Here is a 15008-nt window from a genome sequence, read left to right on the forward strand (position 1 = left end):
ACGCTGAGTTCTATAAAGTATACCTCTGAAATTGAGGAAAGTGATTCCATTTGCTATAAAGAAAAAAAAAAAAAAGGAAAGAAGGTACATTGTTTTCAAAACCTTTAGAAGTACTCAAATCAGTAATTTACTTTTGTCCCTACCAGTGTGAACTCTGGCAATCTGTGTTCACCTTTCTTAAAACTCTCAATATGTTCCACATATAATTCAAAGTCTCTGAGCTGAGGCTCCTTATTGGAATGACTATACATTACCCCATTCACTGCTATCGTACAGACTGTCAAAATAGGTCAGGGTTAAACACTGTGGTCTTCTGAGAACATGACTTGTTTCCTTAAAATTTTGTTCACTGAAATTAGTTTACAAAAACTAAATTCATTCTTTTTGTTCTAGAAACTCAATATCATAGGAAACCAGAGAGATCCTTTTTTAAGTCCCAATGATGCTACAAGGAAACAATGTGAAAATCAGTTGTTTTTTCTGCCTAAGCATATAGAGTTCTCAGATATCTGTAGCCTCCTTAAAGTATGGCTTCTAAACTGGAAGAGAGAGAGGAGGGCAGGGAAGCTGTCTTCCTTTCCCACCTTTCAAGATACAGGAAAGCCCAACACGTAACATGGCCTGCCCACCACATCCAACCTGTGCACAGCTCCCAGCCAGCAGTGGAGAAGCTTCAAACATGCGCCACCGTGGCTCAGCAGACATTAGGGAGAGCCACCACACCCAGCAAAATAACCCTACGCAGGTATACACTCTCATACGGCAGGCAGTGTCCTCAGCATTTTACACATATTAACTCCATGCTGAAAGGAACCCTCTTTGGTAGATACTATTATCATGTCTACATGGAGATGACAAAGCACAGAAAAATTAACTTGCCCAAGGTCAAGCAGCAAGTATGCAGCAGAGCCAGGTGTCAAACCAAGCAGTCTGGCCCCAGAATCCACGCTTTTAACTTCCACCGGGCTCATTTATTTATTATCAATAAATGGCAGTATTATTTAATATGTAAAAAGTAACTTCTCGGGGCTTCCCTGGTGGCGCAGTGGTTGAGAGTCCGCCTGCCGATGCAGGGGACACGGGTTCGTGCCCCGGTCCGGGAAGATCCCACATGCCGCGGAGCGGCTGGGCCCGTGAGCCATGGCTGCTGAGCCTGCGCGTCCGGAGCCTGTGGTCCGCAACGGGAGAGGCCACAACAGTGAGAGGCCCGCGTACCACAAAAAAAAAAAAAAAAAGTAACTTCTAAATCTTTTAGTCCTGAGTTTTTAACCAAGAATATATATTTCTCTGAAAATTTTTCTTTAGTGTATTGAAAGAATTTTTACAAAAGGAAACCAACAGAAGGGATCCAACTGCATTGTGAAATCCCAAGTCTCCATCCCTTTTTCTTGGTCTTTGTATACAAAGATGCTGCTTATTTAGCGTGTTCTGCTCTTCATTTTCTCTCTTGTCCGTTTTCCGGGTCTCTTCTGCAGAAAAGGAAACACCACATGTATTCACACAGCAGCTGGCCTTCTGCCCCAGGGTCAGGATACAGGGAAAGAAAGGGAAGGGGAGGGGCGGGGTGGGAGAGGAAGCTGCTCTGGCCCCTCACCTGCGCCCCCGGCTCACTTACATTTGATCCTTTCTTTCCAGGCCTCTTGAGGCCCTTGCCATGAGCTGTCTTGGCCCGGAAGCTGGATACATCATCATAGCTCTCACGAGTGTTCCACTTGGAGCCTTTCTTCTTCCCACCATAACCAAACTTCTGGTTTTTATAGCGTCGCTTGGCACTGGGCCTGGAAAAAAGTGGTCTTACACGTTACCCTCAGCACTGCAAATCGTGATGAATGTAATGACCCAACAATACCCTCGGTTTCCTATCTGTACAGATACTACTGTACCTAGAATCTCATCCTTGGCCCCACATTTCTACTCTACAAACTCCCCAGGCAAGCTCATCTATTTACAGTCTTAACCACCAAAGCAGGAAAACAAGGCAAGAATCAGGAAAAGACCCAGATGTATCATGTGGCTTACCACTTATCTTCAGAAACCTTTCTTAAACTAAATCTTGCTAAGTCATCCTCAGTTGTTTCCATTCCTCTCAAGGATATTAAATGCAGTTAACATTCAGGTGTAATACATTTTAAAACTGGTCATCCCACAGGAATCTCAATTCACCATATCCAAAGTCACATGTCACCTCTCTTCTAGACTGGTTTCGGCTCCTGTATCTATGTCCTAACTTGAGGCTGGTGGTCCTACCACCCACTCAGCCACCCACACTATGAACCTGGAGTGGGCCTTGATTCTTCCTTCTTTCATTCTCTACACCCAGCTCAGTTACTGAGACCTGCTAATTTAACCTCTTGAATATTTCTTCAAACCATTTTCTCTTCTCTACCCCCGTTAACACTTCTATGTCATTATCCTTGTTCTCTGGACTTCTGTAACAGTCCCCGCCTCCCTCACTTACACAAGCAACACTGAAATATTTAAGACATGAACATGACCTGCTCGCTATTTTGAATAAAGCCCATCAGCGACTCCCCATTGACTGCTGGATACAGCCCAGGCTCCTCACAAGGACAACAAACACTGCCCTGTACTCGGCCCAGGTCCCCCCCAGCTACACTGCGCCACTCCTTGCCCACACTGTATCCCTGTGATACCACGTGCTGGCTGCTCTCATCTCTATGCTTTTGCTCATTAGTGTTCTTCTTTCTTCCCGAAACCCCGTGTCTCTCCCATTCTCCTGGTTAATTTCTTCCTACTCATGCTTCAGACTAAGCTCAGGTGGACCCTCCTCCAGGAAGTCATCACCTGACCCTGACCCCTGGACCATGTCACATATTTCTAAAATGTGCTTCCAGACTACTCTATCTAATGCCTCTGTCACAGCATGTACTATATTATACAGAAATGACCATTTCCCCCAGGACGGGTGTCCAGAAATGCATAAAGGTAAACGAAAAGAACCAATAATAATATCCAACATTATCCCTTTCAGTCTTCCTAATATTAAGAGGCACTTACAATTTTCTCATTTTCATAGATAAGGAAATTAACATTTAGAAAGGTGAAGTAACCTGCTCAAAGCTACCCTCCTAATGAGTGGCAGAGTCCAGATGGGAACCTTAGGTCTGCATACTTAACCATCACACATGAGGAATCAACTTCTACTGAGCGTTCACTCAAAATGTGCCAAATCCTGAAATCGCCTCATTTTAAACTTCAAAGATTGATGTGGCTGAACGGGCCCATCACACGGCCTGTAGCTGTGGCCACACTCTCTGCACTGAGGTCACACTGTGAACTGTGGCCCTGCATGCACCACCACCAAAACAGAACCCGGCACCCATACCCCTTCTTCATCTGCTGGCCTTTGGCTCCTTCTTTCTTGCTCCGTGCGACAGGCTTCTGATCTCCCTCAAGGAAGTCCAGTTTATCAGAGAAGCCTGGGAGTGAAGAAGTACTTTGATCAGCGCCATCACATTTTAAGAAAAGATTAAGCTTCAAAAGAAGGATGTTACTTATGGAATTGGTATTAAGAGGCCCATCTTGCTCCCCACACCATTCCCAAACCTTAGGTCCAACAGTTCCAAATCAATCAAGCCTTTGTTAGAATTAGCAGGTACCCCTGCTCCCCTGTAGCCTTAGGAGAGAATATACTCACCTTTCTGATATTTCTTAATGGCACTCATCATGTGTGCTTTCTCCCGCTGCCGCTTCTGAAGAACTTCTGTTTGCACCTGGACGTGGACACAGGACTGTTAAACCCACTCCAAGCCGGCACTGCAAGTGTCTACATTCTCTCAGTAACCACGCTGTGACATTACCACCACCGCTGAACACTGACTACGTGCCACAATTACACTAAGGCTCTAAGTATATTCTCCATCTCTCGTTTCAACCACCCAGTGAAGTAGAAATTCTTATGACCCCGAAACTAAAGCACAGAGAGGTTACACAACTTGACTGAGTCACATACGAGAAAGTGCGGAGCTGAGATTCACACCCAGGCAGTCTGCACCCTTACCCCATGACACAACCTGCCTACAAGACTGCACAAATCATGTTTATGTCTACATCCAATTCTCCCACTAATTATATTTGGGCAGATTAAATATCTAACCTACTGTTGCTAGGCATGAAAGTACCAAGAGAGAAAACAATCTCTCCGAAAAACAAAGAAAAAAAGCTTTAAGGACAAAAAGAGATGATTAAACTCTAAGGCAGCACTCCTCCATCTCAACACTATGAACAGCTGGGGCAGGATCACTCTGTGTGTGGGAGCACGGCCTGTCCTGGGCACCGTAGGGTGTTCAGCAGCCTCCCTGCCCTCTACCCACTAGCTGCCAACAGGACGCTCCCCACCAGGACGCAACGACCAAAAACATCTCCAGCATTGCTAAATGTTCCCTGGTGAGCAGAATTGTCCCCCCACTGAGAAACACAGCCCTGAGGTTTCCTCACATTAGAAACAAGGGGCTAATGGACCAGACTAAGTTATTCTTTCCTTTGATAATTTAAGTTATGTTAAACCAATTGCCCAAGTCTTTGAGTTGATCTCAACCACCAACCACATCCATCCAATAGATCCACAGCTGCTCTTGTGCAGAGCCCAGGATGCTAATTTGCTCATACCCTGCTGAGGATCCATCAGTGAAATAACTGCAACTGTGGACAGCAGCTCAGCACCCAGATCACAAGTGTTTACGTCCAAAATGTTAAAGTCTTAACACCCATGCTGATCCTCTTCACAGTCATTTCTTCCCACAACCCTAAGTTTAGTTCCTGTCATCTTCCTTCTTAGGTAACCATGAAATAAATAAGGAAATCAAGAAAAGTTTCATGGTATGCCTTCTGGCTTTACATTAGAACTCAGTCACAGTTCAAACATACTGGTGCCATTTTTTTCTGATTGGATAACAATCAATAATATGATTGATTCCTTCAAGGACTTTATAATCATCTAGGCCAGTGATTCTCAAACCAGGATGTGTATTGGAAACATCTGAGAAGCTTTAGGGGCAAGGGATGAAAACATACAGATTCCCAGAGTTCCCGAAGCCTAGAAATCTGTTTTGAAGTTTCCCCAGTTGACTGTGCTGTGAGGTCAGGTTTGGAAACCACTGATCTGGACCCAATTCTCTGCTGTACAGGTGTGCAAACTGCAGCCCAGAGAGGCGCATGACTTGCCAGTAGAGACCACACTACCTCTGGCTACACACAGGTGTCCAGGAGGGATTGTGCTCATGGACACTAGCACCCATGCCACTGTGAAACAGTAAACACACGATGGAACACACACGGGGCACGGAACCAACTCAGACCAAGCAATCTACTGACAAACACACTCGGCCCCATCCCATCCCTGCTCATTTTCCTTCCCACCTTCTTTCCGTATTTCCTAAGTGCTCGCAGCTGCTTAGCCTTTTCCGACTTCTCCATGGCGACCTGTTTAGCCTGCAGCTTCTGTCGAATCTAAAACACAAAATGTTATCAGCTTCTGTTATTTGAAAATGGGATGACTGCTGCTTAGGATGCACTGCAGCAGGGAGCAGTTATTTCCAGCTCTGCAAACTATGGGGCTCAAAGGAACCTTGTGAATCATCTGCTTCAAGCCCTGCAAGGACAATAAGGCCCAAAGGCTGACCACTTTGTCCAAGACACCAAAAGTCTCAGCCTTGCAGCCAGAATATCAAAGCGACCTTCCTCCTCCCAGTGTGCTGTTTGATCCATTTTGCAAAATGGCACTGTACCAGGAGAGAAGACTAACTTCTCCATCCCTACTGTCGGCAGACTGTGTCTGCAGCTTCAGCCCCCTTCTCCAATACACCACATACACAATAAAAGCTCAAACAGATATCAGGTACCTAGCAGCTTGCATTAAACATACACATCTCAGTTAAAGGATGAGCAGTTGTCAGTTTGAATGTGCAGAGATGGGTCTGGGCTCGTCTCTAGATTAGCTTCCCTGAGTTCACTGAGACAAGAAAATCCAGCTTGAGACCCAAGGGAATTATTTAGGTACATCTTGGATTAGATGTTGGTAATTCTCTGCCTCCCAAAGTTGAATGAGGGCAAATTCTACCTAACTCTCAATTATATCAAGTCTGAGCCATATATTAATCCTTCATTTTACAGAAGAGGAAAACCGAGGCCCAGAGAAAGGTAACTGTCTACAAGTTATAGTGCTGCCCCCAGGCATTGGCAGAAAAGAACTATTGTCTTTTCCACACATCATGCCATGACCAAGCCAGTTAGGAAATGCATAAATGCCATCTTTACTTCAGGGACCACACTTCTTACAGTACTTTCCTCCCCTTAACTGTTTAAATTAGGAAAAAGTCATCCTTACATTTATCCAACTTGTGGTGATTGGCACGAATCTGATGTAGATAACTGAGATAATAATTGTCCACTGACAACCCATTCCCTATCAGTGGCCTTATGCCTATGTTTAAATGTTAAAGGAGATAAGCCAGCTGAATACTCTTAAGTACAACGCCTCAGCTATCCAGAGAAAACCATTTCTGTTTCTCACCTTCTGCATCTGCTGATCAGACTTGGCCATCTCTGCAAAATAATCCGTGGGCCGCTTGGTAGGGACTTTGAGCTGACGGAGGCGGGGCAATACTGCAAGCACTGCTGCCTGGGCCTGACAGTAGCTGAGGATGTAGGACAAAAGTGTAAAATAAGCTAAGGGAGAGAGGCCTTACATCCTTTTCACTGCCCTCATTAGGCATCCAAGGTCAGAAGGACTCTCAACATCTGACCTCCACCAGCAAGAACACACACACAAACAAAAACACTAATAAAACCTCATTAACTTAAAGGGAGAAATTGAGATGTACACTCTTTTTAAAAGGAGTGGGGAGTATTGCTAAAAATAAATTAGTAGTTTAAGAGAATGACCACTTTAGAAGTGCCCATTAACTTACAAACAAATGCCAATTACACATTCTTATTTGGTCACTAAGAAAAGCCCATATAAGGACCTTCCATAAGCAAATTTTTGTTCTAATAATTAACTGCACACACACACACACACACACACAAACTTTAAAACTGAGTATTTGAAAATAAACTGGACTTTAAATTGTGATTGCTGGACAAAGGGGCTCTTCTCTCAACCAGGGAGAATCTCCTAGCTCTTCAGTCCAAAGAAGCCTTCCTCCCTACGCCCCGGCTTATGACACCTCTGAGGAGTACAGGCCCACGGCTTCCCCCTCTCCAGCACAAGAACCCACAACCTCTGCTACATTTGGAAACAAACATACATACAAGCTCATCTCACGCTGAAAGTCATCTTCTGGATCAACAGCTTTCTGCTCCTTGTTCTGAGATGTTGCCTGAGGTCCACGGATTTCCGGTACCGGACCCAGGGTCACATCAAGCCTTTCAACCCATTCCAGATCCCGCTTGAATTCAGCCAAACACTGCTTCAGGCCATTCTAGGAAGTTCAGACACTAAGCTCACAAGACAGTAACAGGCCAGTGGACGAAGACCTAACCCCCAAGACCCCGACAGGTAGTTGACCCTCTTGGCAATACGCAGGTTGTGTCTTTCCTGGGACTAGAACACAGCCTCCCGAGCACAACGGTGCCTCGCGCGCATCCCAAGTCCAGCACCCTCCAACCGGGCGCTCGAGCTCACCACGTCGTTCACGGCCTTCTTCGGCCCCTCTAGCACCACGTTGAGGCCTGGCTTCAGAAGCCCTCGGGAAAACGCCTCCTGCAACTACAGGGCACGATCGGCGGTCAGTACCGGGGAGTGAGGACCCCTCTCCTGCGCGCAGCCCCACGAGCTCGGCTGACACCTACCTCTCTGTCTGTGACAAGGGGGTCGTCAGAATCCGAGTCCGAACCTGAGAGCGGGGGAGTGTCCATCTCGCAGCACGCACGTCCACACCCGCCGGAGGAAGCGAAGGAGCCCAAGGCCCCCGCGCCTGTAAAACGGCTCCCCTCGTCGCCGCCGCCGCCCGCTTTCAGCTCCCTGCCCTCCCGCGCGCAGCTCCACGTGGACTCGAACAGCACTAGCTCCCGACAGCCCCCAGATGCAGCTGAACTTTCTGATCGGAGTTCCGCTTCCGGCTGCTGACACACTTCCGGTTACCTGTTGCTATAGGAACCGCTCTGGCGTCTGTGAGTGCTGCGTTGCTTGGGATTCGTAGGCGTAGTACCCTGTATACACGTGTGCTCTGGTGATCCAGAGAGCAGAAGCGACAGGTGGGAAGGGTCCCTCGGGGTCGTCCGGAGGAGCAGGAAGCCACGAAGGCCAAAGGAAAGAGGAGACGCTGGAGCGGGGTCGGGGGCGCGGGAGAAGGTCGCAAGGGGTAGGGGGCGGAGGAGGAGTCCAGGGGAGGATCTAGGGGCGTGTCGAGGGGGCGGGGACGGTAATGTGGGCGGGGTGACGCGCTTCTCCATGCTCACCAGCTGCTCTGCATCTTTAGCGAAACTCCTTACTGGGACCATGTCCACCGTGGTAGCTCAGTCGCTGCATGTTTTTGGTCTTCGATCCCACGTGTCCAACAATGTGTTCTTCTTCGATGAACAGATCATTATATTTCCTTCAGGAAATCACTGTGTGAAGTACAATGTGGATCAGAAGTGGCAAAAATTCATTCCAGGTAAAACCCTTCCCAACATGACACATACATAACCGTGTATGCCAAATATAACCCCATAATACCGACACGACGATTGAACGGAAACTTTTTTGGCCAACTTGAATATATATATAGTTCTATAAATGTAGAAGAAATGCATGTCTACTTGCCTTATTTAATGTATAGATTAATGAATCACACATACATAGTTAAAATCACATGTAAAATCATGTTTTTAAAAGTATTTTTTTTCACTGTGATTTAATGAAAAAAATTCTTTTAAAGAGTTTCATGCATCTTCAATATCATTGTTTTGTCGTCACCAGGGCCACTTTTTGAGTTTTCTAACAGTTTTCCAGAGTACACCACTTTCATGACAGCACATTTTGAACCCATGTATGGTGAAAGCACTGGAGATTTCAGCCCAAGTCACACATAACCGTCTGTATACTGTAACATTTGGTTTCGTTCGCATTGGTGCTGCTAATAATATACACGATTTCCACAGCTTAACCACCTACTCTCTTTTTCCACTCAACATGTTTCATTGTGACTTGCATACAAAAGACTGTACACTACATATGTGTAATATTTAAAGAACTATAATAAAATGAAGATCTGTGAACCCAGCAACAGGAGAGTAAATAGAACATTACCAGTTCCAGTGTTTCTCCCTGACTTCATTCTTCTCACACATGCAGACTCTCACTCCATCCTGGACTTTGTAATTATTCCCTTATTTCTCTACATAATTTTACCACATCTCTATCTGTGTGACCTTATGTAAGATATCCTTTTTGTTTGTGCTCTTCACCAGCTTTATATAAATGTAACCATAGTGTATGTATTCTGTGACTTGCTTCTTTTTTGCAACGACATACTTTTGAGATTCATGCATCTTGATACATATTAACTGAGTTCATTTTATTACTCATAGGACTCTAATTCTCAAGTACATTTATCCATTCTAGTGTTGATGGGCATTTGGGAATGAACTTTTTTTGCTATTTCAAATGATGCCACTATAAACATTCTTGCATGTGTGTACTCATCCACTTGTGCAGAGATTCTCCAGGACACACACCAGGACTAAAATTACTGGGTAATGTGGCAGTACCAATTCACACTGCCATTCCTCCACAACCTCACCCCCCTTTGCTATCTTTCTAGTTTCTACCTCCTAATTTTTGCTCATCTGATGCTTGAGAAAGGGTATCTTATTGTGGTTTTAATGTGCATTTATCTAGTACAAATGAGGATGAATAACTTTTCACACGGTTAAGGGGCTACTCATTCTGTGAAATGTCTTAAGTCTTTTATCCATATTCTGTGTTTTTTGGGGGTAATTTTCTTACTGATTTATGGGCACACTTTATATTTTCTGTATGCTAATCCTTTGTCAGATTATATATATATATATATATATATATATATATATATATATATATATATCCAATAATTCTCCCAGTTTGGGGCTTGTGTCTTCTTCCTCCTTATGGTATCCTGATGGACAGAAATTCTTAGTTTTAATGAAGTCAAATGTGTCAACCTTTTCCTTTTTGTGTCTTGTTGAGGAATCATCCCTTACCCCAAGCTTATTCTCCTGTATTATCTCTTCGGGGCTCTACACATTTGCCTCTCACCTTTTAGGCTCTGGGTTAGAGGGTGCTGAGTGTGTTAGGGGAATAGCAAGGAGGCCAGTGTGGCTGGAGTGGAGTAAATGGAGGAGGGGTGAGAGGTGAGGCAGAGTAATGGGAGCAACGTCACATGGGCTTTGAGGTCAAGGGCTCCTACTCCGAGTGAAGTGAGAAGCCAGCGGGGGAGGGGGGCGGGGGGGGAGGGGGATTCTGAGCAGAGTGACATGATCTGACTTATGTTCCAACAGGTTCCTTCTGGCTACTGTACAGAGAATAGATTTAAGGAGGGGCAAGGGAGGAAGCAGGAGACCAGCTGAGAGACTATTGCTATTAATGTAATCCAGCTGAGAGAACATGGTGGCTCACAGCAGGTGGCAGGCAATAGGGTGGTGAAAAGAGATCAAAGCCTGGCTGTATTTTGAAGGTGAAGGTGACAGATTTCCTCATAGACCTGATGTAGGTGGAAGAGAAAAGGAAAAAGCAAGGGTTTTGGCCTGAGCAACCAGAAGGATGGAGTTGCTGCTAACTGAAGCAGGAAAGACTTCAGAATGAGCAGGCTTTGTGGAGCGTATCAGGAGGTTAGTTTTTGACATGGGAAGACTGAGATGCCTGCTAAATATGCAAATGGGATCCTAAGCAAGCACTTTGATGTCAGGTCTGGGTGCAAGAGAGAGAGAGAGGTCCAGGCTGGTGATAGAAATTTGAGGGTCATCAGCATGGAGGTGAAATATTAGGTCCTTAGAATGGATTTGATCCCCCAGGGAGTGAATATGTTTATGAAAGAGAAGGTGAAAGATTGGGCCCTGGGGCCCTCCTACGTATAGTGCCAGGGAAATGAGGAACAACCTGCAAAAGAGTCTCTGGAGGAGTAGCCAGAAAGATAAGAGGAAATCCATGCAAGAGGTGAACGTATTTCAAGGAGGAATCAGCCACTGACTGGGTTAAAACAATGCGAAAGCATTTACAGACTCTGCAGTCAGTCAGCGTATATTGGTGGCAGGCGCTGGTGATTGAAAGAATGAATAAGCAAGAAAACCAGACCAGGAGCTCTCAGTATTGTAGTGGGGACAGGTATGTATTCAAATGAGCGGGACTATGTAAATGAGCAGCACACCTGCTAGGCCAGGTACAGCCCTGGTACAAAAGCGCAGAGGAGGGAGTGAACTGTTGCCCTTTCCATCCTCCAGGCAATCTCATCTATGTGCACACTTTAAACTCCACACGGTGACTTTTTATTTTTTTTTCTAAAGGCCAAAAGTAAATATTTCTTTTATTGTTTTATACAGTGTTTGTTTGTATACCAAGTTTTTGTTAACTGTTCCTTCTTGTTTCTCCACCTTCCTTTCTCTTTTTCTTTTTTTAAATTTTTACTGGGGTATAATTGATTTACAATGTTGTGTTAGTTTCAGGTGTGCAGCAAAGTGAATCTGTTGTACAAATACATATATACACTCTTGTTTAGATTCTTTTCCCATATAGGCCATTACAGAGTACTGAATGGAGTTCCCTGTGCTATACAGTAGTAGGTCCTTATTAGTTATCTATTTTATATATAGTGGTATGTATGTATCAATCCCAGTCTTCCAAATGATCCCTCCCCCCGCCTTACCCCTCAGTAACCATAAGTTTATTTTCTATACTTGTAACTCTATTTCAGTTTTATAGATAAGTTCATTTGTAGCCTTTTTTTAGATTCCACATATAAGCGATATCATATGATATTTATCTTGCTCTGTCTGACTTATTTCATTCAGTATGAGAATCTCTAGGTCCATCCATGTTGCAGCAAATGGCATTATTTTGTTCTTTTTTTATGGCTGAGTAATATTCCTTTGTATATATGTACCACATCTTCTTTATCCATTCCTCTATCTATGGACATTTAGGTTACTTCCATGTCTTGGCTATTGTGATAGTGCTACAGTGAACATTGAGGTGCATATATCTTTTCCAGTTATGGGTTTCTCCAGATATATGCCCAGGGTGGGATTGCTGGATCATATGGTAACTCTATTTTCATTTTTTTAAGGAAACTCCATACTGTTCTCCATACTGGCTGTACCAGTTTGCATTCCCACCAACAGTGTAGGAGGGTTCCCTTCTCTCCACACCCCCTCCAGCATTTATTGTTTGCAGATTTTTTTAAACATCTTTATTGGGGTATAATTGCTTTACAATGTTGTGTTAGTTTCTGCTGTATAACAAAGTGAATCAGCTATATGTATGCATATATCCCCATATCTCCTGCCTCTTGCAGTCTCCCTCCCACCCTCCCTATCCCACCCCTCTAGGTGGTCACAAAGCACCGAGCTGATCTCCCTGTGCTATGTGGCTGCTTCCCACTAGCTATCTATTTTACATTTGGTAGTGTATATATGTTCATGCCACTCTCTCACTTCGTCCCAGCTTACCCTTCCACCTCCCTGTGTCCTCAAGTCCTTTCTCTACATCTGCATCTTTATTCTTGTCCTGCCCTTCCTCGGTTCTTCAGAACCATTTTTTTCTTTTTCTAGATTCCATATATATGTGTTAGCATACGGTATTTGTTTTTCTCTTTCTGACTTACTTCACTTTGTATGACAAACTCTAGGTCCATCCACCTCACTACAAATAACTCAATTTCGTTTCTTTTTATGGCTGAGTAATATTCCATTGTATATATGCACCACATCTTCTTTATCCATTCATCTGTTGATGGACACTTAGGTTGCTTCCATGTCCTGGCTACTGTAAATAAAGCTGCAATGAACATTGTGGTACTTGACTCTTTTTGAATTATGGTTTTCTCAGGGTATATGCCCAGTAATGGGATTGCTGGGTCATATGGTAGTTCTATTTTTAGTTTTTTAAGGAACCTCCATACTGTTCTCCATAGTGGCTGTGCCAATTTACATTCCCACCAACAGTGCAAGAGGGTTCCTTTTTCTCTACACCCTCTCCAGCATTTATTGTTTGCAGATTTTTTGATGATGGCCATTCTGACTGGTGTGAGGTGATACCTCACTGTAGTTTTGATTTGCATTTCTCTAATAATTAGTGATGTTGAGCAGCTTTTCATGTGCCTCTTGGCCATCTGTATGTCTTTGGAGAAATGTCTATTTAGATCTTCCACCCATTTTTTGATTGGGTTGTTTGTTTTTTTGATGTTGAGCTGCATGAGCTGTTTATATATTTTGGAGATTAATCCCTTGTTGGTTGTTTCATTTGCAAATATTTTCTCCCATTCTGAGGGTTTTCTTTTCTTTTTGTTTATGGTTTCCTTTGCTGTGCAAAAGCTTTTAAGTTTAATTAGGTCCCATTTGTTTATTTTTGGTTTTATTTTCATTACTCTAGGAGGTGGATTGAAAAAGATTTTGTTACAATTTATGTCAGAAGTTTTCTCCCTATGTTTTCCTCTAAAAGTATTTTAGTATCCGGCCTAACATTTAGGTCTTTAATCAATTTTGAGTTTATTTTTGTGTATAGTGTTAGGGTGTGTTCTAATTTCATTCTTTTACATGTAACTGTCCCGTTTTCCCAGCACCACTTATTGAAGAGCCTATCTTTTCTCCGTTGTATATTCTTGCCTCCATTGTCATAGATTAGGTGATCATAGTGCATGGGTTTATCTCTGGACTTTCTATCCTGTTCCATTGATCTATATTTCTGTTTTTGTGCCAGTACCATACTGTTTTGATGACTGTAGCTTTGTAGTATAGTCTGAAGTCATGGAGCCTGATTCCTCCAGCTCTGTTTTTCTTTCTCAAGATTGCTTTGGCTATTTGTGTTCTTTTGTGTTTCCATACAAATTGTAAAAATTTTTGGTTCTAATTCTGTGAAAAATGCCATTGGTAATTTGATAGGCATTGCATTGAATCTGTAGATTCCTTTGGGTAGTATAGTCATTTTCACAATATCGATTCTTCCAGTCCAAGAACATAGTATGTCTCTCCATCTGTTTGTGTCATCTTTTTTTTTCTTTCATCGATATCTTATAGCCCCATGACTTTTATCTCAAATCTGTATTTCAGTCCAAACATCTCCCACAGCTTTCATCATATCCAGCTGCCTGCTAGACCTCTTTACCTGAAAGTTCTGCAGTATGTACCTCACACACAGTATATCCAGAATGGAATTTATCATTTCCTTTTTTCTCCCTCTTTCCTTAAGAGCTACTTTGCCAGCTATCCAAACACATGATAAGAGTATGATTACAAAAATAAGCTAGTCCTAGTATAAATATCCCAGAACCCAGTAATACACACATAAATGAATACAATGGATAAATCAATTTAATACAACATAAAGGTGGCATTAGTAATTAGTGCTGGGATAACCAGTTAGGTATTGATGTTTGGAAAAGGGGAATCATCATGAACCTGAGATGGATTAAAGACTTCAGTGCAAAAAAAAAAAAATGAAATCATAAAAAAATGGAAGCAACTAAGCATGATTAAATCAGAAATATTTGCATGGACTATTTTCAGTGAAAAACAGTGGACGTGACCCTCACCATGGCCCCTAGCTCCCTTAGCCTGTGTTCCATTCCAGTTGTCACCACCACTCCCATCACCAACCAGAAACCTAAATGTCATTCATTGCTCCTCTCTCTCCATCAGCCCCTCACCCCACCTTCACTGAGTCCTCCTGGTTTTACCCCTTAGCATTTCTCTAACCTCCTGTTCCCATCGCCCCTACTGCCTTCCTGTTGCTCATTGCTGCCATGTGTCCTGGTTTTTGAAATAACCTGCTGAAGTTTCCTTCCCTCCAGGATTGTCTTCCATACAGTTGCCAG

At 43.6% G+C, this 15008-nt stretch overlaps 2 protein-coding genes across 2 annotated transcripts in view; one reads left to right on the top strand and one right to left on the bottom strand.

Moving 5' to 3' along the window:
* Positions 1-1249: 1249 nt before the first annotated feature.
* Positions 1250-7968, bottom strand: EBNA1BP2 (EBNA1 binding protein 2). The gene is made up of 9 exons (XM_079697311.1): positions 7813-7968; positions 7646-7729; positions 7273-7442; positions 6533-6656; positions 5380-5469; positions 3659-3734; positions 3347-3440; positions 1616-1778; positions 1250-1469 (listed from the first exon to the last, which is right to left on the bottom strand). The coding sequence occupies exons 1-9, from the start codon at positions 7876-7878 to the stop codon at positions 1419-1421; spliced, it is 918 nt and encodes a 305-aa protein (XP_079553437.1). The 5' UTR covers positions 7879-7968; the 3' UTR covers positions 1250-1418.
* A 493-nt stretch (positions 7969-8461) lies between these two features.
* CFAP57 (cilia and flagella associated protein 57) overlaps positions 8462-15008 on the top strand; it is a gene marked incomplete at both ends in the record, with an annotated part of 77172 nt that continues 70625 nt past the window's right edge. The window contains one exon of the mRNA XM_079696851.1: positions 8462-8618. Within this exon, the coding sequence (XP_079552977.1) occupies positions 8462-8618 (157 nt within the window). The remainder of the gene's footprint in view (positions 8619-15008) is intronic.

This window comes from Hyperoodon ampullatus (genome assembly GCF_949752795.1).
Source record: "Hyperoodon ampullatus genome assembly, chromosome: 2".
NCBI classification, from domain to species: domain Eukaryota; kingdom Metazoa; phylum Chordata; class Mammalia; order Artiodactyla; family Ziphiidae; genus Hyperoodon; species Hyperoodon ampullatus.

Coding starts and splice junctions, on each gene's coding strand:
- EBNA1BP2 (XM_079697311.1), bottom strand. CDS start 7,878: ATGGACACTCCCCCGCTCTCAGGTTCGGACTCGGATTCTGACGACCCC. Junction 6,657..7,272: donor TTTCAGCGTGAGATGAGCTT/GTATGTATGTTT, acceptor CTACATCCTCAG/CTACTGTCAGGCCCAGGCAG. Junction 3,441..3,658: donor CATTAAGAAATATCAGAAAG/GTGAGTATATTC, acceptor CTTCACTCCCAG/GCTTCTCTGATAAACTGGAC.